Source organism: Nestor notabilis, unplaced genomic scaffold (assembly GCF_000696875.1).
Source record: "Nestor notabilis isolate BGI_N333 unplaced genomic scaffold, ASM69687v1 scaffold31418, whole genome shotgun sequence".
In the NCBI taxonomy this organism is placed as follows: Eukaryota; Metazoa; Chordata; class Aves; order Psittaciformes; family Psittacidae; genus Nestor; species Nestor notabilis.
The window spans coordinates 72,749-95,264 of NW_009939226.1; the positions used below are offsets into that span (position 1 = coordinate 72,749).

Below are 22,516 nucleotides of genomic sequence, written 5' to 3' on the forward strand. Positions count from 1 at the left end.
AGGGTTGGGGGAAATGAGAAGTGTTGTCCTTAAATAATGAGGCTGTAGTTGTGAAGTGATGGGTTTTCAACTCTGATTGTGAATGATCACCCCCAGAGCATCCAACCCCATTGAGATGGCTTGGATTTGCCGCTTGGATCCGCTGGGACCTGGGATCAGAGCAGCTCACTGGCTCTTTGGGTTGATGGAGCCATTCCTTAGGCACTGACCACCCTGCAGTGGACATGCGTTGGTGTCCTCCACCTTGCTGCTGTTGGAGCCTGTTGTGTGGCTTTGGAAGGTGCACATCCCCAGGGCCACAGCCTAGAGCAAAGAGAGAATGTCCCAGCCGTGCTCATTGTGTCCTGAGAGAAGGAAAGGTATCCCATGAGAAAAATTACCTTGGATGACACGACCTACTGAAGTCTTTTCCACCAGGAGTTATCCTGTGATCAGATGCTACTAAGCTAGAAGGCTTTTGTGCGTGGTGAGGGAGGTAGGACTCTTGTTACAGTCTCTTTTGGTATAAAAGTGCAATGCTGGAGTTACCTCAGGTCCCGTGAAATTCAAGAAGAGATTAGATGGATAGAGTCTAGTCTCACCCCCTTTTCCCTAGAAAATATAGGTTAGCATCATTTGAACAGTTTTGACTTTGATATTCCCATTTTGGGGTCACATTTTCTATGCAAATACAAGGTTTAGAGAGGAATCTTGGAGTGAGTTCCTTATGACCCCAGGAATTGTGGCTTTAAGAAAAATACTAATTTTCATGGAGGTTCTAATGAAACAATAAAACCTGACAGCACGGGCAGGTCCTTCCGCCCTCATTTCCTCTCTTTCAGTGCTAGCAGTGGAATTTCAATCTCTCAAGTTATAAACACCCTCAGATGCAGACAGCTGAACATCTCCTGGAGGTGCAAGCTCCATCTTCCCAATTCCTATATATTGTACCTATTCCTGGTACATCCCTCCCAGTGCTGTGTTAGAAACTTTCCTCTGTGTGAGGTCGGTGTTGCACTTGGGTTGAGCTTTGACTGGACTCAAGTGATGCTTCAACACCAAATAACACAATCCCAAGTTTTTCAGGAGCTTGTACCTTAAATATCATGATACTGGCTTTAAAGAATTGCATCTTTAGTTTAAAAACAACATTCTGGAGGCTACCGTATACCTGGTGGAGGGTGTAATTTGTCCTAGTTCATGTCTACAGGGCAAGTGTCTCCATGTGAGCTGGTTGTGCAGACTCCCTTGGCTCTTAGTGGACAGAAACAGGCGATTTTGGGGCAGAATCATTCCCTGCTATGATGGTATTAAATGTATAAGAAAGCGAATGAGCTGCTTCTGCTTTTATAGCCCAGCTTTATAACTGAGATGATTTATGGATTCAGGTGGCTTGAAAAATGTTGGCCTAAAACTAGGCAAACCCCACTGGCTTTGGCCAATTACTCACTTTGTATTTTGGGCCTTTCTCAACTAAAACTCAAGGTGGGTGTAGCCAAACCACAAACCCCCAGATCTGAAAGACAGCTCACATAAAGCCCTGCAAAGCCCCTTGGAGCCGAACCTCACGCTCTGGGAAGAGGGAAAAATAATAAGGTGGAAAAATGCAAGTTCCATCAGGCTGCAAACCTGAAACCCTCCGGTGCTTGTTTGTGAAGAGTCAAGCCAAAGAAGCTGAGCTCCTGCCAGAATATCCACTGTGGGAAGGGCTGGTCCAGCCCGAGCTGCCTCCTTCCTGCTGCTCGCACACACCGAGGAATAAACCCTCCACAGAGATAAGAGGGAAAATCGCTTCCGCTGAGATGCAGCTTCAAACACCCCTTTGTGTGTCCACACTGAGGAGGTCCATCCTCACCGATGGGTCCTGGGGCTGCAGCTCTCCCCTGCGTGTGCATGCAGAAGTCTCATTTTAGCGATGGCCTTTGGGGCATCTTTGATCAGGGTGCTGGGTCCGTGGGATGCTCCTGCTTTTGTTTTCAGGCCCCAAGAAGTCTCTTGGGGAAAACACGGATATGAAGGAGTTAGGTTATCTCCTTTGATCCCCTCCCTTTTTGGCTTTCTTTTTGGAATCATTTCCAGGGGATCACTCAGATTCACCTCCATATGTCCCTTCCAGATCACCCAGAAGATGCATGTGGTCAGAGGGAGCAGAGCCATACACCCACCTTTGCTTTCACCAAGCCAACCCCCGTTTATTTTTCCCCTGCTTTAAGCGCAGGTTTTAGTCACCAATTCCTCTCTTGTACTCAGGAATCTCACTGCTTTCCTGAGCTCCCAAAAAACTTCCCTCCTCACCTCCCAGGTGGGATAACATGCTGCTTACGGTCTCCAGCCTTGCACAAATCAATGTCCCAGTATTTGTGCCTCTCTTCCTTATATTTTATCCCTGAAAGTGGGTGCAAAGGGATTCTCCACAGCAAAGCACATGGTCCCTGCACTCCTGCGCTGGGTTTTTATAGCTACTTGGCTCAGGATAAGCATGTTTTTCACTCTAGTCTGGAATTCTCTTTTTAAGGACTCTCTGCCCATGCTCCAGCCCTGGAAGGTATTGCTGCTGAGCCGACGCCACTGGGAAACCTCCCGCAGGTCTTGGTGCCCTCGGATCAACAGTGGCCCCACTGAAAGCCCTGAGTTTTGCTATTGGCTTCCCAAGTGTTACTGGTCTCTATAGGTGTTGTGGCTTCTACAGTGATTAGAATTAGATTCCATAGTGATTATAGTGATTGCAGGTAGTCAGGGCAAGCACATGACAAAATTCTTTCTCTGCAAAGGGTGGGAAAATGCAAATTTCCTGGTATATTTTTCTGGCTTTCATGCTTTATTGCAAATCTCTTCCGGTTATTATTTGCTTTGTTATCTTTATCTGGTTTTATCTATTTTCATTGTTCTGAGGTGGTTTGTTCTGTTTCATACAGCTGAGGGGTGAAGGTAGATCATATTCTGGCTTGAGCTTACCAGCACCAGGGTCCCTCCTGCTTATCCTCGAGTTCATTTGTGTGATGTATTTCTGGGTGCTGCACATTTCTGTCCACCTCTTTCTTTCCAAGGACTGCTGGTGACATCGGGAAAGCCCAGCCTGGCTCTAAAGTCACAGGAAAAGCTGCTGTGAAAAAGGTTGAAGAACAACATACAGTAATTCTGGGTTGGGTAGGGGATGAGTCCTGCTTGCAAACCTCTTTAGTTGAGCAGTGGGGCCTGAAGGACCTGTGCAGCAGGTACCCCGCTGAGGCTCCAGCACCAGAACTGGGGCCTTTCTCCATGAGGATACCCTTGTGATTCCCCTGTGGTGTGCAGATACCTGGCAAAAACCCTCAACCAAAATGGCCTGTAGGTGCTTTTCGGAGCAAACGTTTATGAGGGTTCATTATGCAGAGACCTTGGTGAGTTTCATCCTATTGCCTATTAGTCTAAGCAACATTCACCTCTCCAAAACATGACAGAATTAACCTTTTTCTGAAGGCTGCCCAGGGTACAATCAGAAAACACCTTTTGCTTAAACTGCTTGAAAATATTTGCACTTGGAGGGGAAGAAACCCATTGATCCAACCCTGCTTTTCCACTTCCTTTAGCGGGCACCATGCACTCCATCTGACTTAAGTGGACCACAGTGTTCCAAGGATAAAAGTTACATGTAATACGAGATAAAGTATCAGGCAAAATATTTATGTAATGAAACCTTAACGATAGTTCTAAAGGTCTGCAGCAGGGCATGGCAGAGAAGAAATGCTCCTCTTGCTGGCTTGCATGGGGCGGAACAGATGGACAATGAAAGACACTCACAGGGGTAGGAAAAAAGGGGGTTTTAATAGGAAATCTGATCTCCTCTTTCCAGCAAGAAAAATCTACCAACTGGTATCAAATAATTTACAGGATCTAATCTGATCAAAGCCGTCTTCACTATAGGCCAGCTTTACATGGAAGTGGTTTCCCTTTGTTTGGAAGTAGTAAACATCCTCCGTAATCCTCAGACCCCAGCAGCTGCTGATGTGAGGAAACCAGAGAGCGATGCTGACCTAAACGATCCAGGGCCCTGAGCGTCACAGGCTGCAGCTGGGATTGGATCCAAGTTCATCCCATACTTTGCTGGCGGATCCATCTCTGGCATCCTGGCTTGGGCTGGGACTGCTGCAAGGGCCAGTCACAAATGTGGTAAGAAAGCCAAATTTTCTGAAAGGAAAGGTGCTTCAGGTTCAGGCTCTAATTCCAGCCCAATATTTGGCCAAGTGAGATGCTTTGCTGTCCTTATGCAGCAACTGAATGTAGTTGGAGTTTTTCATATTGCATGTTGAAATGGCTCTCAAATACACACACTTCATGTTTATCAGAGCTCTCAGTGGCCAAATCTGTTAAAAGGAAATTCTGTCTGCAGTTAGACAATCCCTTGAGTGATCCTCAATAATAAGTGATGCTGAAATGTGGAATTATTGCTTCCTTTTCAGCGGAAGTAGGTGATCTCTTTGCAGAAGTGTTGGATCAGTCATGCACAGTCTGGGTGGTGCTTTAAAATCAGTTGTAGTCACTTAGTCTGTTTTGTGCACAGTGACAGACCTCCCAAGCCTGACTGTGTTTTGGAAAGTTCACATAAAAGCAACTGGTATCTAAATTGTTGTGTTCTGGCTGTAGCCCTCTGAGGTCCCCTGGGCAGATGTGTGGGGATGGAGCAGAGCAAATGTTCCCTTTCTTGAAGAGTTGGTTGTATTCTAAGTCCAATGAGGGAGAGGGCACAGGAGAAAGGGTGGGGTGAGCACTGGCCAACTTATCCCCCTGGCTGGGGGGAGTCAGGTCACCACGCAGCCACATCTCACCTTGTTTATTGATGCTCAGCAGGTTTGCTGCAACCATTCCTGCAAGGAACATTGCTGTGTTTGCTGAGTATTTACTGAGGTAACTGTCTGCTGGGAGATGTATTTCCTCCCCCTGAGCTGGACAAGTGTGATTGCAGTGGGGAAGGGTACCACAGACCTCTCCAGTGCCTTGCCAGTGCTGTGCTGGTTGAGGTGCTGCATGGACCTTTCTCTTCTTGAGTTGCAGCAGTCCCACAGGTAGCTGGTCTATTGGGATTATTTGGTAGTATTTCCCCATGTAGACATGCGCTTACAGCCCTGGAGTCGGGCCTGTAGCAAAGGCTCCTTTCTGGTCAAAAGACAAGCAACAGTTTGTGCCATGGGATGGTGCAGAAGCTCATCCCTCCACAAGGGTTCACTGCCATGGGGAAGAGTATTTATATGACCATGGAAAGAGCACCCTGGCAGCACTGCAAAGGGGATCTGAAAAGTGAGGAGAGATATTTTTTTCCCTGTCTTTCTATTTAGAAGCAATTTCCATGAAGGCTGGTTTCTTTTCCAGACGAGCTTTCTGGGCACTTCCACAACGGGACTGCATTCAGCCCTTGCTATTTCCTGAGGAGGCAGAAGCTGAGGTCGTTCCTATCGGCTCTGCAGACTTTGTGATCCTTTTGCTGTCTGTGAAATAGTAGCCTGAATATGATGACAGAGAAAAAAATATACAGCGACTCTCCCCTCCCTTTTCCAGCCCCAGTCCTTGCCAAAGCAATAAAGAACTTTAAACAATAGCCAGTCATGACATGAACCAGCCCTTGAGCGGCCTGCCAAAATTCACCTCAAGAAAGTATGTCCAAAAATAAACACTAACCTATAAAAAGCCCCACAGACTTAAAAAGAGCCTTCCCATTGTGCTAATTGCTTTCACATCTGGCTCAGCAATGAGGAGTGTATATGAGCATGGAGAGGCCACCAATAACTCACTTTGGCTAAGCACAAAAGCATGTGCGTAGCATCAATCACGCGAGCCATCTATTTCTACTCAGCAGACCTCAGATGCTGGGGCTCAATTTGAAGCTGGTGTTTAAATTGCTCTGAAATAATGGGGCTGGTCATGATGTTAATAAACAGCACATGGTTAAATGCTTTCACGGGTGGGATATTTCAAGGCGAATATAGAGAAACTGATTTCATTTCCCTTTTCCCCTCCTCTATCAGTTATCAGCCCACAGCGCTTGCACCTCTGAGAAGTTTTTGCCTGGCCTTCTCCTTGGGAAGAAGTCAGCCCCTGGCGTGGTTGGAAGGTTGAACCTTTGATAAATCAAGGAATAGAGCAAGATGGGACATTCAGAGGGAAATGAGCTAAGGATGGTTTCATAAGGCCTTTTTTGTGTGCCAAAGTGGTGACCCCAAAATGTGACCAGGAATGAACTTGGCAGCAAGAATAAAACTCTTGCCGAGCTCTTGGCAGGTCACAGGGAGCCAGAGATGTGTGGTGCTCTGCATCACATTCAGAATACCACATTCAGGTGAACATCTGTTCATCTCTTTTTATACTGATGTCTAGACCTGCCACATGGCTGTGAATCAGTGGGTGTGCATGGCACTGTCTCCTACTTGCTTGTATGTCTGTTTGTGCAGTTCAATGATTTTTATGGTGTAAGCTACTCCTTTGCTTCTTGGCTGCAATTTAAAGCACACTTTCCCCATAGCCTTGGACTTTGCGGTGAGGCCAATGTAGAGAGCAAAATCTAGACAACCCCTGCAAGCCATGGTGTGTCGACGTGGCTGTGGGGAGGCTTCCCCCAAAATCACTGTTTCATATTTCTGATAGTTGGGCATTGCTGAGAACATCGCCAGTAAATTACTGCATTTTCTGAGATCACAGTTGCTGTGATTACAGGACTTACCTGTGTCTTAACCTTGTGGATGCACAGAGCAGCCTGCCCTGAGCAGCTGTGGTTTGGTGGCTGCGACTCATGATGAGAGCTCAAGGAGGGATTTGTAATGATTTATTCATGCCACGTTTATTGTTTGGAAAGCTCAATCAAATGCTACCATGGTTAGACTGAATAATTCATCTGCCAGTCTACTTTTTGATCTCTTTATTGGTTTCTCTGTTCGTTAAGAGCCTCATATTCAGAGGTGAAGATCACTTTATTCTAAAGAATTTTATATCCTTGATATCTATGGAAACCAAAACTTCAAGGGTAGAATTTCAGTAGGTTTGATCTTGCTGAAGGACTAAGCGTGTTTTCGAGAGCCCAGGTTCATCTGCCCTGGGTCAGTTCGACATCTAAGTCTGGGTATCGCTCTGTCTATCTTTTCTCACCTTTTCTTGCACCATTTATCTAATTCTAAAGAAACCACCTAAGATAGTTTGGATAACAGGCAATAGGAGGTATACAGCATGCTTCCACTTTGGAGTCAGGAAAGGTTTCACAACAGGCGTTTTTAACAGTTTTTCTGTGAATAGCTCCTGTGTCAGAGCTGGGCACAGGACAGACTGCATTGATGTGCTGACAAGCTGAGGTGGGATCTCAAGCCTTTGCTAACACGTGCAAACATCCTGCCTGCATTGCAGCACGAGCTGTGGGCTGATTCTTCACCACCTTGTGCTATATTTACTCCAGGGCAGGCTCATGGACCTTGCAGAGGTCATCCCACCTTAAACCAGAGCAAGGGAGAGGAGTCAGGTCCTGCTGGGGCAACCTGTTGATGGACTGCATTTTTGTAGCCATTTAAGGATCCCAAGGAAGTGACTCAAATGAGCTGGAATTAACCACAGGTTTGAATTTGGCATTGCCCCTTACTCATAGGTGGATATTTGCCTGGGGAGCTGAGTTTTCTAAATCCAGCATACACCTTCCAAGTGCTGTGTGTGACTGTGCAGAGGCTGGCACAAACACCTGAGCTTCTCCAGCCATGATAAAAGGACACAAGCCCTTTGAGGGGCTGTTGGCAGAGGAAGGGAGAGCCCCAGGTGATCTCCAATGGCTTCCCATGTCCAAAGATGGATCTTTCTCCTTGCTAACCTGCTCAGCCTCCTCTTCTTCTCCTCCAGGTTTGGTATCCAGCCCCTCAGCCCTTTTCCTGCCAGTCCCAGCCTCTGTTGTTACAGCAGGGGGCTCAATGATGGCCATAACCATCTTTTAGCACTGGCCTTGTGCAGAGATCAAAGCAGCCCAGGCCTCACCTAGAGAGTCCTTGGCCCTCTGTGTTTTATGGTCAACTCATACGAAGAAGTATAATACTTCCCAGTAAAACCCTGGGAAGTCTCATGTGTTTCCCAGCCAGATGGATACTGCTGAGCCAGATGGATCCTGCTGAGGGACCATGTCCATGGCTGTAGCTGCATGTCCAGGGAGCCAGCCTTGGTTTCATAAATAGATAAAATCATGAAGCCTGTTTGAATCCCTAAAGTAGCCCTGGGCTGGATGGGAGCAGCGTGAGCATCCTCGTCCTTCAGCATGTGCCCCACACAGAGTTTAATTATTTTAATCCTCTATGAATTAATGTGACTTTTGAAAAGTCTGTTCTGCTGTTGAATAGACAATTGATCCCATGCAGGCAGGTGCAGCGTTTATAGGAGAGAGAGGAATACTCAAAAGCGGGGTAAAACTGCCAATGGGCAGTGTTATGGGTACATGTAGACTCATGATGGATGCTGTAAAAGATATGGATCTGGGTATTTTCAGAAGGGAAGCTTATGATCCACAGTAATGCTATATTAATAGACAGCAAGAATGCAGAGCTGTGACACAGATTGACAGCTTTTGGCAGTAGATTTTGTACTTCGGTATCTAAATGTATCTCTTGAAATTCAGGTTTAGTCAACCAGACAAACCTGGGCTGACATGCTGAAAATTGGCACCCTCTTAAAATCAACCTCACGTTTTCACCCTTGTGTTTCTTTTATGATTCTGAGCTACAGTGGTCAAGGCCTGGGGATAAACTGTGTTCTCACATGTCCATCAGATCTGGACATGTCCCACCAGAACTGGGAGCTGGTTTTCTAATTCTAGTGGATTTGCTGCTGTTGGAGTTGTAGTCACAACTAAGGAACCCAATTTAATCCCTTGAGTAAGTGGAGGCAATGTGAACAGTCTACTTAATTTGGTGTGGTACCCAGAGCATGAGGAATGTGGGGACCACTTACTGCGTGCAGTTGATAACTTCTTGCTTGAGAGTTACTTAGCCTGTGAGTTTGGCTGTTTTACCCATGCCAAGTCTCCTTGGCTTTATAGCTTTTAGGCATGTCATTAGCCCTTCACTTGAAAAGCCACCCCAGACACTATGGCAGGACCAAAGCTTTATCCATTCTTATGTGTCCTGCTGTCCCTCTGCATCTCACTGCTTGCGGATGCTTCCCCAGAAAGCCTGTGTGCCTTGCAGAGCACCCATAAACCATTTACAATATAATCTAATTATTATTGCCTAATTTAGCAAATTCTTCAGAATCATGTGGTCGCCTCCAACAATTAGTGGTGTTCCTCATTGTGCAGTGATTCAGCTGAACAGAATTGGCTCTGGGCAGACAGAGAGAACGGGTGTAGATGAAGGCTGGGAATGTGCAAGGACCAAAGAGCAGGGCTGGTCCGAGGCTGTGAGTGTGTCCTGCCCAGGGGCAGAGCTTGGTTTGCTTTAACTGAAGTTATTTTAGCTGGTTTAGCTCTAGAAAAGCAACTTGTGTGCTGAACTTTTTATTTCACTTTGATTAAGTTGATTCTTCACTTGGCTAAAGCAAGATGTGTGTTTAAAGTGAAATCAAAGTGTACTAAGCTTTGTATACACCAAAGAGCTCAAGCTATTTTTTATGTCAGGTCTTTGGCAGCAGAGGCATGGCTTTCTCGAGGAGGCCAGCTCCATGTGCGTGCATAGAGAGCAGGAGTGGTGGGGCAGGGTGTCTCTGCTCTCACGAGAAGCTGTAAAACACTGATACAGTCTCAATCCGCAGCTGGAATGGCTTGGAAAATGAGAGGAGACTGAAAAAGGCTATGAGAAGGCAGATGTGTCTGTCTGAGTATTTCACGAGCCATCCACATTGCTCATGGTTAACCTAAAGTGGTAAAATGCAGCAATGAGGGCACTGGTTTGCCCATGGGTGGCACTTGGCTGCCCAGGGGTGGCACTAGGATGCCCAAGGGCTGTTTGCCCAAGGGATCGATTGCCAGCATTAGGTTGTACAGAGTTGGCACTGGGTTGTCCAGGGGTGGCCCCATGTTGCCCATCGAGAGCACTGCACTGCTGCATCAGGTTGCCATAGCAGCTGCAGGGAGTTGCCCTGGGTAGAGCCCGGCTGCTGAGCACCCTGTGCCCATGGCAACGTGCCCCTGGTTCTGTGTTACTGATGCCAGAGGTGCTGCCACTGAGCCTGACAGCACAGCAGGGAGTAACAGCCCTGGACACCCCAAACCCTGGAGTGCACCCCACACCCAGGCAGCTACGGGTGAGCGTCTGCTTTAACTGGGGCTAAAAAGCAGGTATTTCTCCTAATCCTTTCTCAGTATCTCTTATACCATCCGAATGTACCCAAACAAGGTGGTTGGTGGCTCCCGATGTATGTCTGTGTTCAGGGGTGGTAGGAAGTGGGATGGCTTATCCGAAGGGATGCAGGGGTGTTTATTTCAGCTTTAAATGCAGGGAAAAGTAACTCCAGTCCATTCCCAAGGCTTTTTCCTCCCTTTCTTAAACACGTGTCTGTCAGTATCTGAAAAGGAACAACTTATTTGCAGGGGTGGGGGCCAGGGAAGCCATCTCCCACTCTCTGAGTGCTGTTTCTCAGGTATAAATAAGTGGCGCGGTGCTTGGGCAAGCACAGTGGTTTATCCCTAGCAGGGACAAAAGGGCCGAAGGGACTGGTTTGTGGGAACAGGCACACACAGTGGTTTTTGTTGGACTTGAGCACAGACATTTCGTCCTCAGTTCTGCCAAACTGGCTCAGAGGGTCGTGTTTGTGAAAGCTTCTTTGCTAAATGCGAGGGTGTGAGTTTCCCGCTGCCTATCCCACAGCCTCTTTGGCCAGGCTGGATCTGGGGGTGAGACTCAGTGCCCGCAGCTATGCTGCTCTCAGTCAGGTACTGGGGCAGCCCATGCCAGCATGGCCAAAATTGGGCAAGGCTTGAGAATACACTCCTCAAAGTTCAATGATTTCCCAGCTGTAAGCTGTGCACTTTTCCCCTCTGACTCATCCCTATTTTTCTCCGATTTGCCCTAGCTAAAGGAGTTATTCTCCTGTATTTGCCATTTGTTTGTTTAATAGCTGCATTTTGAGACCCTTCATCTGAATGCATCAAAGCTTTACAGGCACCGGTGACACAAGAAGCCCCTTAGGTCACCTCTAGATGTTAGAAAACCTGCAGTTTAATGAATTGTGTGGTCTGCTCATTGCCTGGTGTAAGTGGGAATGGCTCCAAGATAGTCCATGGGCTGTGAGTATCTGGCATTAGAGGGCTACGTTGGTGTACAGCAACAGCAGCTCACAGGCAGAGCCTGCCTGGCTCTGTGTGTCTCCTCCCATCTATTGCCTTTTAAGCTTTCCAGTAGGCAAGTGTGAGTCCTTGGTCCTGCCCTTGTGCAGAAAGAGGCGTTCTTTGTTGCACAGGTGACTGAAATGAAAGAAACTCTCTTTCTTGAGGGTTTTATGATTTTAAAATCAGGTCACCTACAGATGCAAAGTGCTCAGGGTAGACCAGGAGGAGCAATTAAACCTCTAGTCATGCGATTGCTTTGTTCCGGAACAAAAGTGAGTTTATGTCATGCAAACATCCCACTTCTAAAGGATTAAAGTTGATCTCACCCTATAACAAGTAAGATTTAGCATGTGTCAAACCCCACTCCCACCCAGGGATCTTGTAGCACACCAGGGTCCTGTTCTTAGCAGGAGAATACATCCCTGCAACACAGCAGCTGGCTGCAAGAGCCATAGGGACTTGTTTTACCAGTGGGTGATACCTGTAACCGCACAAGAGCTTCACACCAAGCACAACATACCCTCCAAGTGTCCTCAGATTAGGTGTGTTTGGTACATTTGGTGGCCCTCTGCTTTCTTTTTCTGATTATAATTGACTGATAACCTGTATCTGGAAAGAGCAATAAGCACCGACAGTGCCGTATGTAGTTACTGGTAGCAAAATCTTCTTGTGTGGTCATTCCTCCTAGGGTTACTGCAAGGCTGGCGTTTATGAGCCGCTCTGAAAAGACTGTGGGATATTTCCTTTCCAAGTGGATTCATTTTACTTCAGGTGAGCCACAGACATTTTTCTTCCTTTGCAAGCCGAGAGATGGTTGTTCTTTTTAGGCTGAAATACATGGCGGGGTTCAAATTTGGGTATAGTCCTGTAAAGCTCAGCTCACCTGCAGCCTTCTCACTTGAGCATTTAATGCAAGTGAAGATAGAGATGAGGATGGAGTCCCTCACACACAAATCATGCCGTGCTGGTTGCAGCTGTGTGTCCAAAGCTATCAGGGCTTGTAATGGAACTTTTAAAGAGAACATTGTACCTGGAGTACCATAAGATCAGCAGATACACTGGCTGAAAGAAACAAATGAACAGCCCAGAATGAGCAACTACAGTTACACTGGATTGACAGATTTAAGGAAGATGAAGCATATTATCTGTCGCCCCCCTTAGCAGCTATGATTTGTTTCTCTCCACATTTCAAGACCTGATACTAGATACTAACAAGAAAGTCAAATCCTTATGTATACAAATGCTTGGGATTCTGTCAGAAGGGATTTGCTTTCAAGAGTTGTAGGCCTGTGCAGATGATGTGTGGGTGCTGTGTGCATTGTGAGTTGCATATGTTGCTGTAAGAAGTAACTCAAGCGCAGGAGCTTAGTGAGTGAGGTTGTCATCTTCTGTCTGCTTTGTGCAGGACATACCTGAATAGCAGAGCAGTGTTCAAGAATGGAGTTGGTTGGCTCTCCCTTAACTGCGACGCATGCCCATCCAAGATCAACACCTAACAAGTTTCTGCCTGCCATAAGCACCATGGCTTCAAGCTATAAGAACCGTTTTCCTTACTACCCTTTGCCTCAGACCTTCAGCCTCCCCTGGATGCCCAGAAGCTACTATAAAACAGCTGCCATCAACCCAACTTTGGCTCCCTTTTCCAAATGCGACGAGGGGATAACCCCTGGCAAGACACTGCCTTTTGTTTGCAACAGAACAGACCTCTTCACCCGCTACACCCCTGAGGACTGGTACAAGTCCAACATGACCAACTACAAAGAGTCGGAGACTTCCCGGCAGAACGCGGAGCGCCTCAGAGATGATACGTGCCGCATGATTCAGGATAAACATCAGCAGACAATGAAAACCCAAGGAGAGAGCACCAAAAACCTGGGAGTACGTGTCAATGATATAGGATTCTGGAAGTCTGAGCTCTGCCATGAGCTGGATGAGATGATCAAAGAGACCAGCGCGCTCACAGATGTGAAGAAACGACTGGAGAGAGCCTTGGCTGAGACAGAGGCTCCTCTCCAGGTAAGCACCTTGTCTAACGGGCTGCAAGCTGTAGCCTCCGGCTGAAAAAAACCTGCTGAAACATCTGCAGCCATTCAAACATCTGATTAAGTTTCATTACAGCTCTGTAACATCTAGAAAGTTTTTATTAAGAGACCATTAGTTGAGTTCGCAATAAACAAATCCCTTGCCATCTGCTGCATCCCCTCTCAGCACATGCTGAGCACATCAGAACAGTATTTGCTTAACCAAATATTTTTATAAGCAGTATATCCAAAACCCTGGTTTGGGAGACAAAAGCCCATGTCCTGCTATGAAACTCTGGTGAGGTCGGCATCAAGCCTGACGCAGGTCCCTGCATTCAGCAGTGGTTGCACCAGGGACACGTGTGCTCCCTCATGTTAATTTAATGCTGATGCTGCAGCTCGACTGCTCGTTGTCAGCTAAATTATGTCCCCTGGGTACGTTTTATCCTATGCTGTCATCTCTGTGCCCACCCGTAATCTCTTTTCTTATGTTACTTGACATGGGGACCACCCCTGTAGGGAACCCTGGCACTGATGGCATGTTCCCAACAGGTTGCTCGGGAGTGCTTGCTTCACCGGGAGAAGAGGATGGGCATTGACCTCGTCCATGATGAGGTGGAGAAACAGCTCTTCAGAGTAAGTTTGGCAACACAGATCATGTGTTAAAGTTATTTTTACCTAAACTAGTCTAAATAGGCTTTGCAGCCCTGTTCCCTGGCTGGCTCCTTAATGCTGGTGAGGTGCTAAAACTCCTCAAACCCCCAAAATCCATTGGGCTGGGGTCATGTTCCCTCATGCAGCAGCACGAACATGCAGGGTTGCCCTTACAGAAGAAGGGCAATGCTTGCCCTTACAGAAGAAGGAATAGCTGAAAACCAGCTGTGTATTTGTTTATCATATTGGGGTCCTCTGTCCCTCTTCAGGGAATTTATGAGACTGTCCTGCCTTTTAGAGCCCTGCCAGCACAGGATCTATCTATGTATCCATATCACATACATATGATGTATGTCTATATCTATATCACGTACATACATCTCTATATATTTAACACACATACACACACAGATATGGAGACAACAGTGTGTGCCCGACAGCTTGTCTGGTTTTGCCAACTATATTAGTTGCTCTAATAAAAGATATTACATCTACCCCCAGCTTAGATTTGCTTTGCTCAGAGCAGTGCGGCTGCAGTAGGACTATGTGTGCTCAGGCAATGGATTTTATAGAGATCATAAAAACGTGCACTCCTGCCTGCCTTTATATAGTCTGCTTTAAATTATGAATAAAAAGCAAACATGCTGAGAGCTGGCACAGAAGATGGGATCCTAATGTAGGGTACAGTGAAATACAATCACTGCAAAGGCAGCATGAAACTAGGGAGGAAATTGCGGCCCCTGAGACTGTGAAGCCACTGCTCCATTAGAAGATCTTTTCTTATGAGTCAGGCTCTAACAAATTAAAATATTAAATTAAAGGTCATGAGATTTTAGGAAAATAATCAAAGCTGGTATCTCTATAATGGCATTTTGGGGTTTTAGTGTTTGGGATGCATTTAGACTGTGCTTTTCAGCTGGCTGATGCAGACAGGAGGGCTTAAAAATTCCTGGGTTTGGAGCACTAATCAGCTGCTTCTGGTAGCTGAGGCTTCCCAAATGCATAGATTTGTGCTGAAGTGGGCTGAGAGCAACACATGCCTTCCTCCAGTGGAGCTGAATGCCTCTTAGGAATGACAAAGTCCATCTCCTCTTGTCCTGTACAATTTCTCCAGGGGAAGAAAATATTTTGCGAGCAAAAAGGGTGGATGCTGATTGGGGATGTGTAGAGCTGCTGGTCCAGGACCCATTGTACTTGTTTGTATCAAGTGAGGATCTGTCCCTGTCTCCCTTTAGTAGAACTAATAAGCACTTGACATTGATGTCAAGGTGAAAAACCACTTGGCAACCCACCCTGAAAGCAAATTGAGAGGCCATGGCTGTGGCCACAGCACCATCCTGTCCCCTCCTGGTTGCTGTGCACAGGCTTGGCAGCACAAGTGGGTGTGCTGAGGTTGGAGGGCACTTTCTTCACTCCCTGCCTGTCTGCTATGGGCAGAAAGACAAAAGGCAAGTTCTTGCTGTGTGTTGAGGTTGTGTGAGGGGGGATGAGTGTGGGTAGGAGAATTGAGCACAGATACTGATGGGGTCATGCTTTGCCTTTGCCCAGGAAGTCGACATCATCAAGTCCTGCCAGGAGAGGATGCAGCAGCACCTGGATAAGGCGAAAGCCCAGCTCATGTAAGGAGGAGCTCCTTATGCTGCAGGGCTGATGTCCATTTGCAGTTGTAATGTGCACCCCCAGCAGACCCCTACCTCTACCCACACCCTGCAGGCTTGAAACCCCTGCGGGCTCCATGGGAAGCTGGCAGTGATGTTTGTGGTAGCACATAGCTACCCAGACAGGAGCTGTGGGGAGGCAAGATGTGAAGGAAACCATCCCACCCAAGCTTCCCCACTGATGCCTGGTGTTTGTGTGTTGAAGGTCCAACAGGGGAGCCCAGCATGACCTGGAGAGGGACCTGGCCAACAAGCAGGCGGCTCACCGCATCGATGACAAGTGCCATCACCTGAGGAACACCTCCGATGGGATCAGCTACTACCGAGGCGTGGAGCGAGTTGATGCCACGTGAGTGCATGTGGGTGTTGAGCACTGAGGGGCATGGTGCCTCTCCCTGGCAGGTAGCTGGTTTCCACCAGCCCACTGTAAAGGCATGTGTCTATGTGTGGTACATCCATCCCACTGGGAGACACCAGCCTTGGAGGGGGCCTTTCTCCCTGCTCAGCATAAAGGGAGAACAACCCTCTGTTTCCAGCTTGATGCTGAACATCCCGCAGGCAAAAGCAAGTCAAATATCCCATTGAAAGCGAGTCCCATCTAATTAAACATTATATCAGGGTTCAGAGATCAGCCTGAAAAATGAATTCAGCCCAGCACCTCTGCACAGCTCATTAAGTTAATGAATTTTTCAAAGATGTGTCAGTGCTTGCCTGAGTGCTTCTCACTGACGTAAAAAGTCAGAGGAGTTCACCCCTGCATGGAGAGGGCCTGGCAGGGAGCCGAAATGACACAGGAGATAAAGAAATAGAGAGCACGGTCCTGGGATAGAGTTCAGCTGCTTTTGGGTGCCAGGAATTTGGCTTTGGCTCTGCAGTAAATGAATGATGACCTCAACCAGCACTGGCAGAGATATGCCCTAAGTGGCAAAGGGCTGAGGGAATAACTCTGCTGCACACACAGATGCATGCAATTTATGGTGGGGCATGGATTGATTTAGTTTTTCTAATGTTTGAATAATGCTTGAATACACAGTGGAGCTCAGACATATTTAGACAGGTAAATAAATTGCAAAGGATTGATGCTAAAATTCAGAGGGGGGTAAAATGTGCTGAGAATCACAGAATGGAGCTTATGTGGTATTTTGTTGGTCTTTTGTTGACCTTGTTCTGGACTATTGCACAGGCGTGAGCTTCATCCTGAATGCACAGACAGGGAATGGAATATTATCTAATGCTCATTCAGTTTAGTGTGAAACTGAGGTGAGTTATGAGCAAAATGAATTGACCATGCGTTGTTGTGTAGCTGGGAATCACTTGGCACCTAGATGCCTTGAATGTGTAAATATGAGGCCTGATTAAAATATCTCTTTTTTTCTGGGAAAATCTTTTGTTTGAGCTTTCATGAGTACCACAGCTGTCCTCGTGAGCATATCATCATTTGATAAGCATTACTGAACAAATAGTGTCCAGATGTTTCACTTTCATCTGGTCAAATTAAGAGCATAGATTTAATCTACAGTTAACCATACTGCTCCCTGGCAGGGTCCATGACAAGGTCCATGCCTGCCCATGGGCTCACCGGGGCTTCTCCTTTCCTCTCCCAGGATCACAGTGCCGGAGACATGGGCCAAGTTCACAGACACCAACATCTTCCGCTCCCAGAATGACCGGGCAGCCTCTGCCAAGCTGCGGGACAACATCGAGACCCTGCTGGCAGTGACGGCTGATGAGATGTGGAGCCAGTTCAACACAGTCAACATCGCCTTCACCAACCGTATCTCCGAGACAGCCGATGCCAAGAGCAAGATTCAGACTCATCTGGCCAAGGTAGCCTGAACTCCTCCCTTTCGGTGTGACACCGTCACTTCTAGAGATGCTGGTTGCATCTCCTGGTAGCTATTGCAGCCTGTGGGGGGTTCACAAGCTTGCTTCTCCTCCAAGGACATGCTTTCAGTCTCAGCACTCTGAGTTTGCTGCATGGTTATCCATGCGTTTCTTGCATTGCACTGCCAAGCAGAGGAAGCGGAGTTCAGTGATGGGCACCTGGCTCGAGCCAGTGGGTCTCATGGAAAGCTTCCTGTAAAGTGCTCAACACACCATTGATTAACCGAGCAGAGACTGGGCTTGGAGGGCTGTGGACTGATGCCACATCCTTAAATGAGGAGCCATTAAAAACTTTCCCTCTGTTAGTTGCTATTGATGGATGATCAGTTCCTGAAAGCAATAATTTTGGGAAGCTGGTTATTCAATAGATCCATTACTATTCCAAAACCTCCTCTGATGTGACAACAACAGCAATGAATGGCTTTTCCTGAAGAGAAATCTCTTCTGGACCTGTGCCTTGATATGTGGCAGAGTGACAGTGGTCTGAGCCTGGGGTGTGCTTATTGAACGTGGTTATTTTCTGCAGACAGGAGAAAAGGGAAATGATTTTGTCACTTGAGACTGTTATTTGTAATTTATGCATGTGTTTGTTTTCCACGCCAGACTCTACAGGAAATCTTCCAGCTTGAGATGAACATAGCAGCCATCCGTAAAGCCATTCGGGACAAAGGACCCCCGCTAAAAGTGGCTCAGACCCGGCTGGATGAGCGCACACGGAGACCAAACATGGAGCTGTGCCGGGACCCTCCCCAGCTCCGGTAAGGGGTCCCTGAGGAGTCACTGGTGGTAGCACTCAGGAGCATCACTGGGTGACAAAGTTAACGTTATTTATTTTCCTTTCCTTCTATAAATGCATTGATATAATCAAAAGCAACGAGCAGGTATCCCAGCCTTTGGGTGCTCTGCAGCCACAGACGCTGTACACCATGGCCAGGTCCAGCCTGATGCCACCTAATCAGGGGCTGAGTTTTTCCCACTTGAGTAAACCTCATCTTCTCTCCTGCCTGCTTCCCAGTGGCTGGATGTGCTCAGTTTTGAAGGACAAGCCCTTTATTCTCCATCAGGCTCATGCTGACAGCACTTAGCTCCTTCCTTTTGGGTAACTGCAAGAAAGGGTGCACCATAAGGAGAAGTACTAAGGGCTCTCCTCCCCTCCACTGGGGACACTGGAAATCCTTTCCAGGACACAGTGAGCTCCTTGGGATTACACTCCAAGGGGCTGTGAAGAAACAGGCTTCCCTGAGTGTCCAGCAGCACCTGCTGTGAGGGACCCCCAAACCTCACCTCTCCTCCTGGAGCCCTCTAGCAATGACTTCATGAGAAGCCTCTTTTCAAAAGCTGTTTAAACCCAGCCCCAGAACCTGTTGAGCACCATTGTATTTTCCATGCTCCACTTGTTTCGTATTCAGTTTTAGCCTCTCCCAGCTGTCCTGTTTTGCTGTGTGTGCACCCACGGGTGCGGGGAGGACCCTTGAACAGGGAAATCCAGGAGGGTGAACCAACAAACCTGAAAAACCAAACAGGAAACCACATCCACTCATCCTTCTTCTCGGTGGCACGAGCTGCTCCAGGACACACAGCTGTGCAATGCTAAAGATATAGAGCAAACCATCCCTTCCCACCGAGGTCCAGAGAAGCTCTGCTCTCAGCTTTCCCATGCATCAGGCAGAAATGGGGGGTCAGAGTCAGTCTGAACAGGCTGAAGGAGGAAACCCTGTGCCCAAGGGGCCTGTTAGCAACAGCATGGTGGAAACCACCCCTGTGACAGGACTGTTAACAGGTTTCTTGCTGTCTTCCAGCCTTGTCAACGAGGTCTATGAACTTGATGAGACAATTCAGAACCTTCAGCAGCGGCTGAGAGACGCTGAGGACACACTGCAAACACTGGTTCGTGCCAAGTCAGTGCTGGAGCATGACCTGGCTGTCAAAGCCAACTCGCTCTTCATCGACCAGGAGAAGTGCATGGGGATGCGCAAGACCTTTCCCAGCACTCCACGCCTGGTGGGTTATGTTTAGGCTGGGCTCTGCCAAACTCGCAGTACCTGCTGCAAGGAGATATTCCCAGTTTTGCTAGGATGCATTCCCAGTTCTGCCAAGATGCTCCCAAAATACACTATTAAACTTTCACTTCCTGATGACAGCCCTGAGTAGAAATTAAACTATTACTTGGTGTGTTCCATGGTTTATCAGGATTATTTCTTTTTCCTTTGTTTTTTTCTCTTTCCACTGCCAGAAAGTAGCAGAAAATATCCTTTATGCAATGAAGAGTAAATCCACCCATGGGGACTAATTCCTACCCTTCCAGTCTGTGATTTTAGGAGAAAAACTTTCTTGCCTTCCTCCTTTCCAGTCTGTCTGATGTGGGAAAAACACAAGGGGAAGTAAAGCTACTTGTCAGAGTAATTAACTGTTGACATCCATAATGTATTTTTAATGGTGCAGAGTTGCAGTATGTTCTGTTTCTAAACAGAAGAACTTGCATTTTAAGCTTATTTCTAATGATAATTTAATGATACTTTTCTGAATTAAATTATAAGAGTATTAATTAAATTAAAAGAAGCTTAACAATTGAAAGACCTAATTAAATTAAAAGAAAATTTAAATGTCATCTAAAATATCAGTGCTGGGGTCTTCAAATGAGGAAGCACTCTCAACCAGCTAATAGAAGAAACTGCTGCAGGTTTAACTTGGGTTCCTAATGTAACCTCTTGCATGTAGTTTGTTAGTGGAAGCACCAAAGCACTTTGAAGATAAATGCATCAGTCCTTAAGCCAGCCACACTGACTGCAGCGGTACCTGCTCTCTTGCTGCAAATCAGACCTATTCTACCAAGTGTTTGAACTTACAGAGGGATAAGTCTTTAACCCATCTGAGGTTCAGCATGAAATTAACTTTGCAAATTGTCTCCTTAGATTCACGTGTTACTTAGACACTCTTGAATCTTAAACCAAAGCAGAGTTGAGCTCAGCCTAAAGCCTGCAAGCACCAATAATCCCAAAGGAGCAGAAGCTTAAGTCCCTTCTCCTCCTTTGGGAATCCAGGGCATGGGCCTCCTGGCCCACCATGAGCGCTCTTGGGGGCTGAGAGCATCTTCCCTTGTCTCGCATCCCCCTATGTGACTCCATCTCCCAGCACAGCTCTGGTCAGACCTACCTGGTCTCCTGTTCTCCCAGGGAGAGGTGTAACCTGCACTGAGGCTCTGCCCCAGCCTCAGCATCTTGCCAGTTTCTCCCTTCACAGCAGCAGCCCTAAACAGGAAGCAATTGTCTTTTTAACCTTTTTTTACTAGCACTTCTGTCTCATGGAGCCTAAAAATAGATTTCCTCTACTTTGTGTGTATCTTGGAGCCGGAGCCCATCGGACACAGCAGCCACCCTTTCCAGAGAGAACATAAAGCCATAACCAGGGAAAACTGTCCAGCTTATCACACCTTCCCTTTCTCCACTTACCTCCCTCCCCAGAATAAACCTTTGGCATGCTGAATTCATTGGGACTTGCAGTTTTTGTTAGCATCCTTCTAGCCTTTGTGCTGCTACTCTCCCTGTGCTCCTTTACTGACGACTTTCACAAACCCTGCTGATTTTGGCTGTGCTGCTGTTTTGAAGCCCTGCTCCAAATGGCTGGTTTTCAGGAAGAACTGTTTTCTTACTTGAGAAATGGGCCCTTCACATTTGTCCCCGGCTGAGCGCTGGGAAGTGGAGGCATCCACAGACCCTTTCTGCAAGGCTCATGCTTTGAGTTAAAGTCCTGGCATCAGTGAAAGCTTCACATTCATTTCACTTCCACCTTCACTTCTGAGTCACATAAAATATCCAAGTTCTGTTCTATTATGAGGGCACGCCAGTAATAGCAGCCAAAGTCTCTTCTTCAGTTTAGCTTTCAGAGCACCCTAAACACTCATCTTTCCCAGTAGCCCAACTCCTTTAAGGCTTTCTCCTAATAAACATCACTTGTGTGGTGTTGCAATTACCCAACTAAATGTTATCTTGTCACCCTACCCTCTCTTTACACAATATTGGCATTGCGTTTCTTTCCTCCATTTGAGCCGTGACCAGAGGAATTTTAGTTGCAGCTTCTCTCATTTCTTTCACAAATACTTCCCGCTTTCCTGCAGCAGATTTCCCAGACATTAGAGAATTCCCTGCTCCCTCTGGGGTTTCATTCTCTCCACACCAGTTTTCCATAAGTCAACAGTATTGATGTTACTTCTTCTGGTAACTGATACTCTAAAATCCCTGCCACGCACTTTGATTGTCTAATTCTATGTACGCTCCAGTTTGAGTCTTCATTTTAGCCCTCTTTGCAGTGCATCCTGGGCACACCCCATGATGGGAGCCAGCCCTGCCATGTAACTCTTGTAAAATGGGTCTCTAGGCAGAGGCATTTGTGGGAAATTCTCATAGACATGTGGCTTGTGGCAGGCTTTTCTGCTCTGGGATGGATTTGCCTCTCATGACTGAGCTGCTTGGTTCAACCACTGCACGGCTGGTTTTGAGGTTGCTGCTGAGCAGCCCTGTGGTTGATGTATACCAGGGGCATTAAACAACTGTCCTGTCCTGCCTTCCTGCTTCTGATGCACAAGATGCTTTTGTACCGTTACATGATTTGCTTTCACAGATCACTTCTAAGTAGAACCTCATCTGCCTCAGCTGCCTTTCTGCACTGATGTGACGTTTCCTTTCGACATTTCCTTTCTCTCAAATGCCTTCAGGCTGAAGAATGCTGTGCCTGCTTTTATTGGTTTATTGCTGCCTTTATCAGCCAAGTTGCTGAGAAAGTTAGCTTGTGGAAATTCCTTTGCATCCCACAGCCATGTTCCCACCCTCCTGCATCATCCCAATAAACCCTGCAGGGCCAGGTTTGTAAACTAATTGTTCACTGACTGGAGGAAAGGAAATAAATGAATAAAGCCAGGACAGCATTGCTTCACCCATGTCAGTCCAGGATCCAGCTGAACAGTCAAGGCCAGTCTATCAAGCAGTTATCCAGAAAGGAGGTTGGGTGATTGCACTGACTAAGAAAAGAAAAACTATTGAATGTCCTGGAGGACTCTGTTATGAATGTGG

At 47.0% G+C, this 22,516-nt stretch overlaps 1 protein-coding gene across 1 annotated transcript; it reads left to right on the forward strand.

Moving 5' to 3' along the window:
* Positions 1–12,670: 12,670 nt before the first annotated feature.
* TEKT3 (tektin 3) lies at positions 12,671–19,466 on the forward strand. The gene is made up of 7 exons (XM_010019745.1): positions 12,671–13,249; positions 13,807–13,890; positions 15,457–15,527; positions 15,772–15,915; positions 17,171–17,393; positions 18,054–18,208; positions 19,250–19,466. The coding sequence occupies exons 1-7, from the start codon at positions 12,671–12,673 to the stop codon at positions 19,464–19,466; spliced, it is 1,473 nt and encodes a 490-aa protein (XP_010018047.1).
* The last annotated feature ends 3,050 nt before the right edge of the window (positions 19,467–22,516 follow it).

Coding starts and splice junctions, on each gene's coding strand:
- TEKT3 (XM_010019745.1), top strand. CDS start 12,671: ATGGAGTTGGTTGGCTCTCCCTTAACTGCGACGCATGCCCATCCAAGA. Junction 13,250..13,806: donor AGACAGAGGCTCCTCTCCAG/GTAAGCACCTTG, acceptor TGTTCCCAACAG/GTTGCTCGGGAGTGCTTGCT. Junction 13,891..15,456: donor TGGAGAAACAGCTCTTCAGA/GTAAGTTTGGCA, acceptor GCCTTTGCCCAG/GAAGTCGACATCATCAAGTC.